Here is a 12,899-nt window from a genome sequence, read left to right as displayed (position 1 = left end):
TGCCGTCTCTCCCGCAGCCCACAGATGCTGGCTGGAGAGATGGAGGGGGCTGATTCCTACCCTCCGTCCTGCCCATCAGTCCTTTGTCAAGCCTTCAGGAAGGCTCACAAGGCCTGGTGTCTTTCCCCAGCCCTCCAGCAGTCAATCCATCCAAACCAATTCAAAGGAGCTGGAAGGATCTTCCCACTTCTCATCCTTCAAGAAGCTGTGTGCCCTTGGACCCTGGGAGGTGCACCCTTCAGGGAGGGAAGGACCAGGAGAGTGGCAAAGTCCCAGAGGGAGCGCTTAAGGGAGGAAGGTTGGGCTCAGGCCTTGGGCAAGCCCTGCTCCCCTTCCACTTGCTCCTGAGTGCCCAGTCAGTCCTGGTGTGGCTTCTGTCCTGCCAACCCCATCTCAGCCTGAACAGTGCCCCTTTCCTGGAAAAAAACAGGTCAGGAACCGCACCGTTCATGCTCTACTATGCTCTGGGGCTGGGTCCCCCTTGGCAGTGAAAGAAGAACAGCGTCTTCTTGGTCCTTTCTAGAGGAAAGGCCCCGTGCCGTTAGAGGGACAAGGCTTCACCTCAGGGGAGGCAACGTCAGTGTCCCAGTGACAGCGGTCTTTCTTCACAGGAAGGACAGTGGAGGCAAATACCACAAGGGCCCTGGAATCCATGCAGGAGAACGTGGAGAGGAGTCTGAGTGAGTAACTGGCTGTCTTACAGAGCCAAAAGGAATTGGCCCACTCTGCAACCCCAGCTCTGGAGGAACTGACTGACACCAAGTCTTCCCTCCTGAAACTTTCTCAAAGCACTGCCCCTCTGAAGGGATCTTTGGAGAACCTGCAGGCATTGTCAGGTGTGATGTAGTATTGCTTTCCCTCTCCTCAGAGGACCCCAGGACCCCCTTGCAGACTTGTAGGATCGCAAGGGAGTGTAGAAGTGATTGGAGTCTGAATGCGTGAGTGCCTGCCAACTGACCCCAGCGATAACTGGTGCTGGAAAGTAGCCTTTCTTTCCTGGAAGGTTCTTCTCTGTGAGAGGGGATTTCCCTTTTAGTCCATGGTCTGGCCATTCCTCTGGCCTCTCTTTCCCATCTGAAAAGGAATGAGAGGCTGAGCTCGTCTCACAGCAGCTTTTAGTCCTCCACTGACTTCAGAGGGAGCAAGTTGGAGCCATGTGCCCCATGCCTGGGAAGCAAAACCATCACACACACTGATTTACTGTTTTCTCTTGCAGACTGACGAAATGAGAATAGAACTAGTTAAGATAACAGCATCTGTGTGTGTGGTGGGGGCATATGGGAGTGTGGTGGGTGGGGGTGGCCTCAGCGTCACCTAGGGCAGATGGAAAACTGTGTTTGGATCCCCCTCCACTGCTTACTAGGGCACACGAGAAGAATCATAAGCCAGAAATGATAATGGACAATGAACAGATTTTAAGGCACTGTAGGAGAAGTGTTGCACTGGGGAAGATCCAGTTGCCGCTAGGAGACGCTCAGGCAGTGGCTGGGCTGCTGGTGAGGAAGGTGCATCCCTACATGCAGATGGGTCCAGTGAAGAGCTCTGCAGCTAGAACTCCTCCCATTTTATGGCAAACCAGAGAGGCCTCTTTCGGAGGAATTCATCTCCCTTGTTCCCTATCCCTTCTCCCCTGCCAGCAGCACGACGTCTTCTTTTTTCTCCTCAAGAATTCCTGCCTAGATTTCAGGGCTGGTCAGAGTCTTTGCTGCTAAAAGAGCAAGCACCACAGTGGCTTCAGGCCTTGCTCTCTTTCAAGGGTGGCACGGGGCCTTTGGATGTGTTTTCCAACTTGTAGAACAAGCCTGTTGCTACAGAAGAACATAGTCTGTTTGGTCAGCAAGCGTGGGCTGTGTCTTAGGACACTGGAGACCAGCATGCCTTGACAAATCCACTTCTTGCCTGCTTGTTTCTTTTTCCCACAGAACTTTTCAAAATGCAGCGCTACAAAGGTAAGCATAAGGGAGATGATGGATGTGAGTACCCACAGTCTGAATGTAGCTCTGGAAAACAGATCCAGCCCACTCAGAGAGCTGTTTGGAGAACACCACGCTCAGAGGAAGGATTGTTGGATAACTTTTTTCTTTGTCGTGTGCTGCCATGGAGACCCCTAAGAATATTCCCTCTGGAATGGAGGTTTTTGGAATCAGAGCTTTTTGGCAACGACATTGCAGATAGGTGGTCTAGTTTTGAAGGGGGAAATGTCAGTGTCCTGGTGACAGCGGTCTTTCTTCACAGGAAGGACAGTGGCGGCAAATACCACGAGGGCCCTGGAATCCTTGCAAGAGCAGGACCTCCAGGAAGTCTCCCAACCAATTCAAGCTCTGCAGAAAGCTTTGCAGACCATGCTGGAGCCCACACAGCGTGACCTTCAGATCCTCAGAGCACACGTGGAGGGCAGCCGCTCCAAAGAAGAGGATCAGGCCAAGAGGTCCTTCTTTGAGGATCACCTGGCAGAACTGGAGAAGAAACTAGGTGAGCAGGGCCATTGCCAAGCAGGCCTTCATCTCTCTGAAGGCAAACGCTGGTCTACAGACAAACCGTCCCGTGAGCTAGTCCTCCGCACCTCCTCAAAGTCAGTGGAGCAGGACGGTCCTTTGTTGGGGAGTAGCTTTTGTGTCCCATGCCATGGAGACACCTGCTTGCTGAGGTGGACACTGCAGGTGGTCAAGGTCCCTCTTCTCTCCCTTGTCTTTGAAGGGAGTGTGTAGCCTGGGCTCTCTAGGACCCCCGATATGTGGTGAAGGCCCTGGCTGGGACTCAGGAACGTCCACCTCCAAGTCCTGCTGCCGTCTCTCCCGCAGCCCACAGATGCTGGCTGGAGAGATGGAGGGGGCTGATTCCTACCCTCCGTCCTGCCCATCAGTCCTTTGTCAAGCCTTCAGGAAGGCTCACAAGGCCTGGTGTCTTTCCCCAGCCCTCCAGCAGTCAATCCATCCAAACCAATTCAAAGGAGCTGGAAGGATCTTCCCACTTCTCATCCTTCAAGAAGCTGTGTGCCCTTGGACCCTGGGAGGTGCACCCTTCAGGGAGGGAAGGACCAGGAGAGTGGCAAAGTCCCAGAGGGAGCGCTTAAGGGAGGAAGGTTGGGCTCAGGCCTTGGGCAAGCCCTGCTCCCCTTCCACTTGCTCCTGAGTGCCCAGTCAGTCCTGGTGTGGCTTCTGTCCTGCCAACCCCATCTCAGCCTGAACAGTGCCCCTTTCCTGGAAAAAAACAGGTCAGGAACCGCACCGTTCATGCTCTACTATGCTCTGGGGCTGGGTCCCCCTTGGCAGTGAAAGAAGAACAGCGTCTTCTTGGTCCTTTCTAGAGGAAAGGCCCCGTGCCGTTAGAGGGACAAGGCTTCACCTCAGGGGAGGCAACGTCAGTGTCCCAGTGACAGCGGTCTTTCTTCACAGGAAGGACAGTGGAGGCAAATACCACAAGGGCCCTGGAATCCATGCAGGAGAACGTGGAGAGGAGTCTGAGTGAGTAACTGGCTGTCTTACAGAGCCAAAAGGAATTGGCCCACTCTGCAACCCCAGCTCTGGAGGAACTGACTGACACCAAGTCTTCCCTCCTGAAACTTTCTCAAAGCACTGCCCCTCTGAAGGGATCTTTGGAGAACCTGCAGGCATTGTCAGGTGTGATGTAGTATTGCTTTCCCTCTCCTCAGAGGACCCCAGGACCCCCTTGCAGACTTGTAGGATCGCAAGGGAGTGTAGAAGTGATTGGAGTCTGAATGCGTGAGTGCCTGCCAACTGACCCCAGCGATAACTGGTGCTGGAAAGTAGCCTTTCTTTCCTGGAAGGTTCTTCTCTGTGAGAGGGGATTTCCCTTTTAGTCCATGGTCTGGCCATTCCTCTGGCCTCTCTTTCCCATCTGAAAAGGAATGAGAGGCTGAGCTCGTCTCACAGCAGCTTTTAGTCCTCCACTGACTTCAGAGGGAGCAAGTTGGAGCCATGTGCCCCATGCCTGGGAAGCAAAACCATCACACACACTGATTTACTGTTTTCTCTTGCAGACTGACGAAATGAGAATAGAACTAGTTAAGATAACAGCATCTGTGTGTGTGGTGGGGGCATATGGGAGTGTGGTGGGTGGGGGTGGCCTCAGCGTCACCTAGGGCAGATGGAAAACTGTGTTTGGATCCCCCTCCACTGCTTACTAGGGCACACGAGAAGAATCATAAGCCAGAAATGATAATGGACAATGAACAGATTTTAAGGCACTGTAGGAGAAGTGTTGCACTGGGGAAGATCCAGTTGCCGCTAGGAGACGCTCAGGCAGTGGCTGGGCTGCTGGTGAGGAAGGTGCATCCCTACATGCAGATGGGTCCAGTGAAGAGCTCTGCAGCTAGAACTCCTCCCATTTTATGGCAAACCAGAGAGGCCTCTTTCGGAGGAATTCATCTCCCTTGTTCCCTATCCCTTCTCCCCTGCCAGCAGCACGACGTCTTCTTTTTTCTCCTCAAGAATTCCTGCCTAGATTTCAGGGCTGGTCAGAGTCTTTGCTGCTAAAAGAGCAAGCACCACAGTGGCTTCAGGCCTTGCTCTCTTTCAAGGGTGGCACGGGGCCTTTGGATGTGTTTTCCAACTTGTAGAACAAGCCTGTTGCTACAGAAGAACATAGTCTGTTTGGTCAGCAAGCGTGGGCTGTGTCTTAGGACACTGGAGACCAGCATGCCTTGACAAATCCACTTCTTGCCTGCTTGTTTCTTTTTCCCACAGAACTTTTCAAAATGCAGCGCTACAAAGGTAAGCATAAGGGAGATGATGGATGTGAGTACCCACAGTCTGAATGTAGCTCTGGAAAACAGATCCAGCCCACTCAGAGAGCTGTTTGGAGAACACCACGCTCAGAGGAAGGATTGTTGGATAACTTTTTTCTTTGTCGTGTGCTGCCATGGAGACCCCTAAGAATATTCCCTCTGGAATGGAGGTTTTTGGAATCAGAGCTTTTTGGCAACGACATTGCAGATAGGTGGTCTAGTTTTGAAGGGGGAAATGTCAGTGTCCTGGTGACAGCGGTCTTTCTTCACAGGAAGGACAGTGGCGGCAAATACCACGAGGGCCCTGGAATCCTTGCAAGAGCAGGACCTCCAGGAAGTCTCCCAACCAATTCAAGCTCTGCAGAAAGCTTTGCAGACCATGCTGGAGCCCACACAGCGTGACCTTCAGATCCTCAGAGCACACGTGGAGGGCAGCCGCTCCAAAGAAGAGGATCAGGCCAAGAGGTCCTTCTTTGAGGATCACCTGGCAGAACTGGAGAAGAAACTAGGTGAGCAGGGCCATTGCCAAGCAGGCCTTCATCTCTCTGAAGGCAAACGCTGGTCTACAGACAAACCGTCCCGTGAGCTAGTCCTCCGCACCTCCTCAAAGTCAGTGGAGCAGGACGGTCCTTTGTTGGGGAGTAGCTTTTGTGTCCCATGCCATGGAGACACCTGCTTGCTGAGGTGGACACTGCAGGTGGTCAAGGTCCCTCTTCTCTCCCTTGTCTTTGAAGGGAGTGTGTAGCCTGGGCTCTCTAGGACCCCCGATATGTGGTGAAGGCCCTGGCTGGGACTCAGGAACGTCCACCTCCAAGTCCTGCTGCCGTCTCTCCCGCAGCCCACAGATGCTGGCTGGAGAGATGGAGGGGGCTGATTCCTACCCTCCGTCCTGCCCATCAGTCCTTTGTCAAGCCTTCAGGAAGGCTCACAAGGCCTGGTGTCTTTCCCCAGCCCTCCAGCAGTCAATCCATCCAAACCAATTCAAAGGAGCTGGAAGGATCTTCCCACTTCTCATCCTTCAAGAAGCTGTGTGCCCTTGGACCCTGGGAGGTGCACCCTTCAGGGAGGGAAGGACCAGGAGAGTGGCAAAGTCCCAGAGGGAGCGCTTAAGGGAGGAAGGTTGGGCTCAGGCCTTGGGCAAGCCCTGCTCCCCTTCCACTTGCTCCTGAGTGCCCAGTCAGTCCTGGTGTGGCTTCTGTCCTGCCAACCCCATCTCAGCCTGAACAGTGCCCCTTTCCTGGAAAAAAACAGGTCAGGAACCGCACCGTTCATGCTCTACTATGCTCTGGGGCTGGGTCCCCCTTGGCAGTGAAAGAAGAACAGCGTCTTCTTGGTCCTTTCTAGAGGAAAGGCCCCGTGCCGTTAGAGGGACAAGGCTTCACCTCAGGGGAGGCAACGTCAGTGTCCCAGTGACAGCGGTCTTTCTTCACAGGAAGGACAGTGGAGGCAAATACCACAAGGGCCCTGGAATCCATGCAGGAGAACGTGGAGAGGAGTCTGAGTGAGTAACTGGCTGTCTTACAGAGCCAAAAGGAATTGGCCCACTCTGCAACCCCAGCTCTGGAGGAACTGACTGACACCAAGTCTTCCCTCCTGAAACTTTCTCAAAGCACTGCCCCTCTGAAGGGATCTTTGGAGAACCTGCAGGCATTGTCAGGTGTGATGTAGTATTGCTTTCCCTCTCCTCAGAGGACCCCAGGACCCCCTTGCAGACTTGTAGGATCGCAAGGGAGTGTAGAAGTGATTGGAGTCTGAATGCGTGAGTGCCTGCCAACTGACCCCAGCGATAACTGGTGCTGGAAAGTAGCCTTTCTTTCCTGGAAGGTTCTTCTCTGTGAGAGGGGATTTCCCTTTTAGTCCATGGTCTGGCCATTCCTCTGGCCTCTCTTTCCCATCTGAAAAGGAATGAGAGGCTGAGCTCGTCTCACAGCAGCTTTTAGTCCTCCACTGACTTCAGAGGGAGCAAGTTGGAGCCATGTGCCCCATGCCTGGGAAGCAAAACCATCACACACACTGATTTACTGTTTTCTCTTGCAGACTGACGAAATGAGAATAGAACTAGTTAAGATAACAGCATCTGTGTGTGTGGTGGGGGCATATGGGAGTGTGGTGGGTGGGGGTGGCCTCAGCGTCACCTAGGGCAGATGGAAAACTGTGTTTGGATCCCCCTCCACTGCTTACTAGGGCACACGAGAAGAATCATAAGCCAGAAATGATAATGGACAATGAACAGATTTTAAGGCACTGTAGGAGAAGTGTTGCACTGGGGAAGATCCAGTTGCCGCTAGGAGACGCTCAGGCAGTGGCTGGGCTGCTGGTGAGGAAGGTGCATCCCTACATGCAGATGGGTCCAGTGAAGAGCTCTGCAGCTAGAACTCCTCCCATTTTATGGCAAACCAGAGAGGCCTCTTTCGGAGGAATTCATCTCCCTTGTTCCCTATCCCTTCTCCCCTGCCAGCAGCACGACGTCTTCTTTTTTCTCCTCAAGAATTCCTGCCTAGATTTCAGGGCTGGTCAGAGTCTTTGCTGCTAAAAGAGCAAGCACCACAGTGGCTTCAGGCCTTGCTCTCTTTCAAGGGTGGCACGGGGCCTTTGGATGTGTTTTCCAACTTGTAGAACAAGCCTGTTGCTACAGAAGAACATAGTCTGTTTGGTCAGCAAGCGTGGGCTGTGTCTTAGGACACTGGAGACCAGCATGCCTTGACAAATCCACTTCTTGCCTGCTTGTTTCTTTTTCCCACAGAACTTTTCAAAATGCAGCGCTACAAAGGTAAGCATAAGGGAGATGATGGATGTGAGTACCCACAGTCTGAATGTAGCTCTGGAAAACAGATCCAACCCACTCAGAGAGCTGTTTGGAGAACAACACGCTCAGAGGAAGGATTGTTGGATAACTTTTTTCTTTGTCGTGTGCTGCCAAAGACCCTGCGTATGCTTGACAGGAGCCATTTCAGCTGTGGGGAGCAGGGATGGCCAGTTTGCATTAGCCACTTCAGCCCCTCTCTGCCACTCCTGCTTTTGCCCTCATTGGCATTTCAGGAAAAGTGTCTTGAGCTGATCTTGCTCCACCAGAGGTGCAACTTTCTTTTAATTCTTTAAATCTGAGTTGAGCTAGAGGACCTTAGTTCATGACATTGCACCTTGCTAGAGTCCTGTCAATTGTTCATCACATACACTGATGAGCTGAGTAAACTGAGGAAAGAAATCTTTCCTTATGATTCTGGCATTGAAGATCACTCTTCCATTCTCATCTATACGGGAGAAGTACCCTAGACTGGTGTTCTCCTATTTATTGAGCAGAAACTACTTAAAGTTTGGAAATCACCCTCAGTGTCTGGTAAGGACTTAATCATGACACCCAAACCTAATTCCAGCTGATGTACCTACATTTCCATATACATTATGCTTATATCCACTACAGGCAACACTTGCACTTCCTCCACCATCATTCCTAATAGGCTCTCTTCCCGTACATGAGTTTTTAATCACAACTACTGAAAACTTTGGATCTATATTTTAGTATTTATTGCTGACCAGTGAGTGCCTGCATTGATTTCCAGGTGGGTTTCTGCTGCCTGCAGGGTTGAGCACTCATCTCACCAGCTTCCTCCTCTGTTTCTGTCATACAGAACTTTCTTTGGCCATTATGATTTTGTCTCAATAGTCTTGCAAATTCAATTGTGATTCTGCTGTTGCCCGAAGAGAAGCCGTATGGTCAATTCCCGGTCCTTTTCCTCAGGCCATCCCCACAGCAATTCAAAGATGGAGGGAAGTGGTGTTCAGCAACCCAACCCTCCTCCTTGGTGCTGAATGCAGGAGTCACAGAAACATTGGACAAGTGCCTTGCATTTGATCCATGCAGGCTGACTGCTGTCTTGGTCAGCAGCCCAAGGATGGGCATGGAGGGACATGAGAGGTATGGGAGGGGAGAAGCTAGAGGTCCCCTGAGGCAAGATGCTGCCTAGTGCACCAGAGTATGGAGATGTAGGAAGGAGATCTAAGAGAGGGATGAGGACACAGAAGAGAAAGCCTCAGAAAAGCAGACCTTGTATTTTCTGCTCCCTATGGTATGACTTGATTATTGCAGTTGATGTCACCCTGGATGCTGACACGGCTCACCCCAGACTGGAAATCTCTGACGATGGGAAGAGTGTGAAAGACACTGGCACCATCAGAAAGGTGCCCAGCAAGGAGAAGAGATTTGATTCCCACATTTTTGTGCTGGCAAAGGAAGGATACACATCTGGGAGACACTACTGGGAAGTAGATGTTGGCAAGAGAAGAAGCTGGGCCTTGGGTATTGCCCGGGAATCTGTGACTCGCAAAGGGACAGTGACTCTGTCCCCTAAGAATGGCTTCTGGGTCATAGGGTTTGCCAATGGGCGAGAGTATTGGGCCCACACAGAGCCTTGGACCTGTTTGAGCGTGAGTGGGAAGCTGCCAATGATTGGGATCTTCCTGGACATCTCAGCCAAGCAGCTGTCATTTTACAACGTCCAGAAGAAAACAGCTCTGTACACTTTTACCATTTCTGATGGCAGCAGCCAGGGAGGGAAATTCATTCCCTTCTTCTCAACAGGTCCTGCTGCTGCAAAGCCTGACACTGAGCCTCTAAGGGTAGTGCAGGGGTTTGCTGATGATGAAGAGTTCACTCCACATCGTGAAGGTCTATAATGTACAGCCAGGGATCAGACTGAGGTGTTGTTGGGCTGCTGCCTAGTGTGTGTCTCCTGAACAAAGCTAAGCAAGGAGAGGAGGGATCTACCTTAGTGGCCAGCTCTGAATTTTTTTTAACTATGCATCAGAATGAAAAAGCTTTGGAGGGAAATTTTAGGTGCTCAAGAAAAACAAATGTTCTTTCATGGTCATATGGAATAAACACTTCCTATGGAAGGTGACTTTTCCTGAAAACTTACTATCTTTTTCCTGATATTCTTTGGGTTTGGGTTTTGTTGAGGAAGGAGAGTGACAGAGTGGCTTGGTAGGCACCTGGCAGCCAGCCAGGGTCAACCTAGATGGCTTTTGAATATCTCCAAGGACAGAGGCTCCAAAGCCCCTCTGGGCAACTTGTACCAGTGCTTGGTCACCCTCACAGTAATAAAGTGTTTCCTGATGTTCAGGGGGAACCTCCTGTGTTTCACTTTGGGCCCATTGCCTCCTGTCCTGTCACCGGCACCACTGGCAAGAGCCTGGCTCTGTCCTCTTTGCACCCTCCCTTCGGGAACTGATATACATCGATAAGAGCCCCCGCAAGCCTTCTCTTCTCTAGGCTGAACGGTCCCCCCTCTCTCAGCCTTGCCTCCTGGGAGAGATGCTCCAATCCCTTCATCACCTGTGTGGCCCTTCCCTGGACTCTCTCCTGTATGTTCATGTACCGAGGAGCCCAGAACTGCAGGTGTGGCCTCTCCAGTGCTGAGGAGAGGGGAAGGATCACCTCCCTCCACCTGCCGGCAACACCCCTCCTAATGCAACCGAGGATACCATTAGCCCTCTTTGTGGCAGGGGCACATTGCTGTGTCTTGTTCAACTTGGTGTCCACCAGGACCCCAAGGTCTCTTTCTGCCAAGCCGCTTTGCAGCTGGGTGGCCCCCAGCGTCTGCTGGTGCCCGGAGTTGTTCCTCCCCAGGGCAGGACTTTGCACTACTCCTTGCTGAACTACACGAGGTTCCTGTCAGCCCATTTTTCCAGCCCGTTGAGGTCCCTCTGGATGGCAGCATGACCATCCATGACCATGGTGTATCAGCTACACCTCCCAGTTTGGTGTTAGCTGCAAACTTGCGGAGGGTGCACTCTGCCCCATCATTGAGATCATTAATGAAGATGCTGAACAGGGCAGGATGCAGTATTGACCCCTGGGCTACACCCCTGGTCACCGGTCTCCAAGCAGACTTTGTGCCACTGATCGGGATCCTCTGGGGTGTTTCAGTCGAGGACCCTGCCTGCTCATCCACCCCACATCAGGCTTTTTTTCCACTAGCACTTTTTTACTAGCATTTTCCTGAGTATCAGTTAATTCGGTATCTCAAACTGGGCTTTACATTTAAGTCATGAATTGCTGCTGAAATAAAAGGGTTTCGTTTCTTTATTTTTCTTAGAGATGTTATAAAATTCACAGAAGTTGTTTGTCACTAGAATATTGTGGGCCATTTAAGTCTCTCTGTCATGTAACTGAATCAATGCACAGCTATTTGCATGGTGTGTTGGCTTGGCCCCAGCCGGCAGCTAAGCACCTACACTGTCACCCGTTCATCCCCTCCCCCAGCAGGATGCAGGAGAGAATCAGAAGGGAAAAAGGGAAAGAAAACATGTGGATCAAGATAAAAGCAGCTTAATCAGGGAAGCAAAGCTCTATGTGTGAGCAAAGCAAAATAAGGAATTCATTCACCACTTCCCATCGGCAGGCAGATGCCCAGCCCCTTCCTGGCAAGCAGGTTCTCAGCACATGGTCACGGTTACTTGGGAAGGCAAAGGTAATATCCCTGAAAGTTCCCCCTTCCTCCTTTCCCTGAGCTTTTATTGCTGAGCACGACTTCATATGGGGCGGAATATCCCTTTGGTTAGTTCAGGTCAGCTGCCCGGGTTGTGTGCCCTCCCAGCTTCTTGCCCTCACCTGACCTATTTGCTGGGGGGACGGGGAGGGAGAGGGTGAGAGAAACCTCAAGGCTGTGCAGCCAGTGCTCAGCAATGGCCAAGGCACTGGTGTGTTATCAATACAGCCTCAACCCCAGGTGCAAAGCACAGCACCATATGGGCTTCTAGGAAGAAAATGAGCTCCCTGCCAGCCAGACCCAGCACACGTGGTCAAGACACCTCGTTTGCTTTTGGACGATACTGAAAGATTCCTTTGATATCCTTGTTTAGACATCAGTTGCATTTTTACCATGCATAGAAAGAGTCAAATCCTGTTCACAACGGAGTTTTGTGAAACGTGTGCAGGAAATATTTCTGTGAAAACTGGGAAGACACCTTACACTCTTACACCAAGGCCTTTGTTTGTCTGTGTCACTTGGTTTCAAGAAAGTCACTTCTCTCCTGAGCTCGGAAGAGCCTGCCTTTAAATCTCAGGGTGGGATTCAGCGCACAGACTGAGACAACTCGATTTTAGAGTAGGGGTCCGTTGCACAAAGCTCGCCATCAATTCCAAACAGTCTGTGTGCCACACCTGCCAGCCTCATGCAGATGTTTCAGATACTGGTGGGAATCTCTAGAGCCACTAATCACCTTCATCTTTAAGTGAGGTAACATAAACATGTTGACTTACACACTGGTCTCCAGTACCATTTTAGATGAACTGGCTTCAAACTGGCCCTGCAAAGACACTGTGCAGACTGCACTCATCCTGGTGGCTCCCACATATTCCTGGTACAGTTATGCCTGAGTGTATGGGCTACGGGGATGGAAACTCTGACCCACCAGAACCTGCACTCTGGGGAGGTTTACTGAGGTCCGTGCAGTTGGCCACTGCTCCTCTTTCTCATCTGCACAAGAGTTACAGTAAACCTGAGTCCTTCATACACTTAAAAAAATAATAATAATAAAAAAAAGGTAGAGAAATCCATGAAAGAAGAAAAAAAGCCATATTTATTTCTACTTAAAATCCTGGCTACAGGAATTACATGCCAAAAGGATTTTAGTTGGATTTGTACAGTAGCAAAATCTGAAAGAAGAGCAAGACATGATAGTTGGTCTAATGTCTCTGCACTCTAACTTCCCATCTGCTTATAGAAGCACAGAATCATAGACTCATTTAGGTTGGAAAAGACCCTTAAGATCATCGAGTCCAAGCGTAGACCGTTAAGTCCAACTCTAATGCCATCCTTAGCTAGCCAGGGAATCCCTCAGGCTGCAACTACCTTGAATCAAAAATTAAATTGTTTGTTACTACCTGCAGAAGCCTTTCCAATCAAATTACCTTTCCTTGACAGTTATGAGGTTTACCAGAACTTGTCATCCAATGCTTCCCAGCGTCCTCATTGCAGACGTCTTTGGTTCCTTGCTTGCCATCATACCCATGTCTGTCGCCTTGTCTTTGATCCTGACTGGAAGATTAAGTGATGACAAGTCAGGCATGTTGCCTCCAGGAGGCACCTGCTTCTTCCAGCTGACGGAGAAGGACCTGTGATGAGTGGTGACCATCTAGAAACGGAAGTGG

The 12,899-nt window shown here is 51.0% G+C and overlaps 1 protein-coding gene across 9 annotated transcripts in view; it reads left to right on the top strand.

Annotated features, from left to right (window-relative positions):
* The window catches only part of LOC104022633 (uncharacterized), a 32,317-nt gene that overhangs the window by 17,071 nt on the left and 2,347 nt on the right, over positions 1-12,899 (top strand). For 4 of the 9 annotated variants that reach the window (XM_087773068.1, XM_087773067.1, XM_087773065.1 and 1 more), the window contains 9 exons: positions 612-680; positions 1,923-1,949; positions 2,236-2,472; positions 3,396-3,464; positions 4,707-4,733; positions 5,020-5,256; positions 6,180-6,248; positions 7,491-7,517; positions 8,835-9,612. In XM_087773068.1, coding sequence (XP_087629194.1) covers positions 612-680; positions 1,923-1,949; positions 2,236-2,472; positions 3,396-3,464; positions 4,707-4,733; positions 5,020-5,256; positions 6,180-6,248; positions 7,491-7,517; positions 8,835-9,421 — 1,349 coding nt within the window. In that variant the 3' untranslated portion in view covers positions 9,422-9,612. Of the gene's footprint in view, positions 1-611; positions 681-1,922; positions 1,950-2,235; positions 2,473-3,395; positions 3,465-4,706; positions 4,734-5,019; positions 5,257-6,179; positions 6,249-7,490; positions 8,308-8,834; positions 9,613-12,899 lie in introns of those variants that run through there. The other 5 variants (XR_015707925.1, XM_087773064.1, XM_087773066.1 and 2 more) reach the window with 5 other exon arrangements.

This window comes from Nipponia nippon, unplaced genomic scaffold (assembly GCF_047370975.1).
Source record: "Nipponia nippon isolate SJK-2023a ecotype South Korea unplaced genomic scaffold, ASM4737097v1 scaffold_38, whole genome shotgun sequence".
In the NCBI taxonomy this organism is placed as follows: domain Eukaryota; kingdom Metazoa; phylum Chordata; class Aves; order Pelecaniformes; family Threskiornithidae; genus Nipponia; species Nipponia nippon.
Note: the sequence above shows the minus strand (reverse complement) of the source record. Positions and strands in the feature narration are given on the sequence as shown.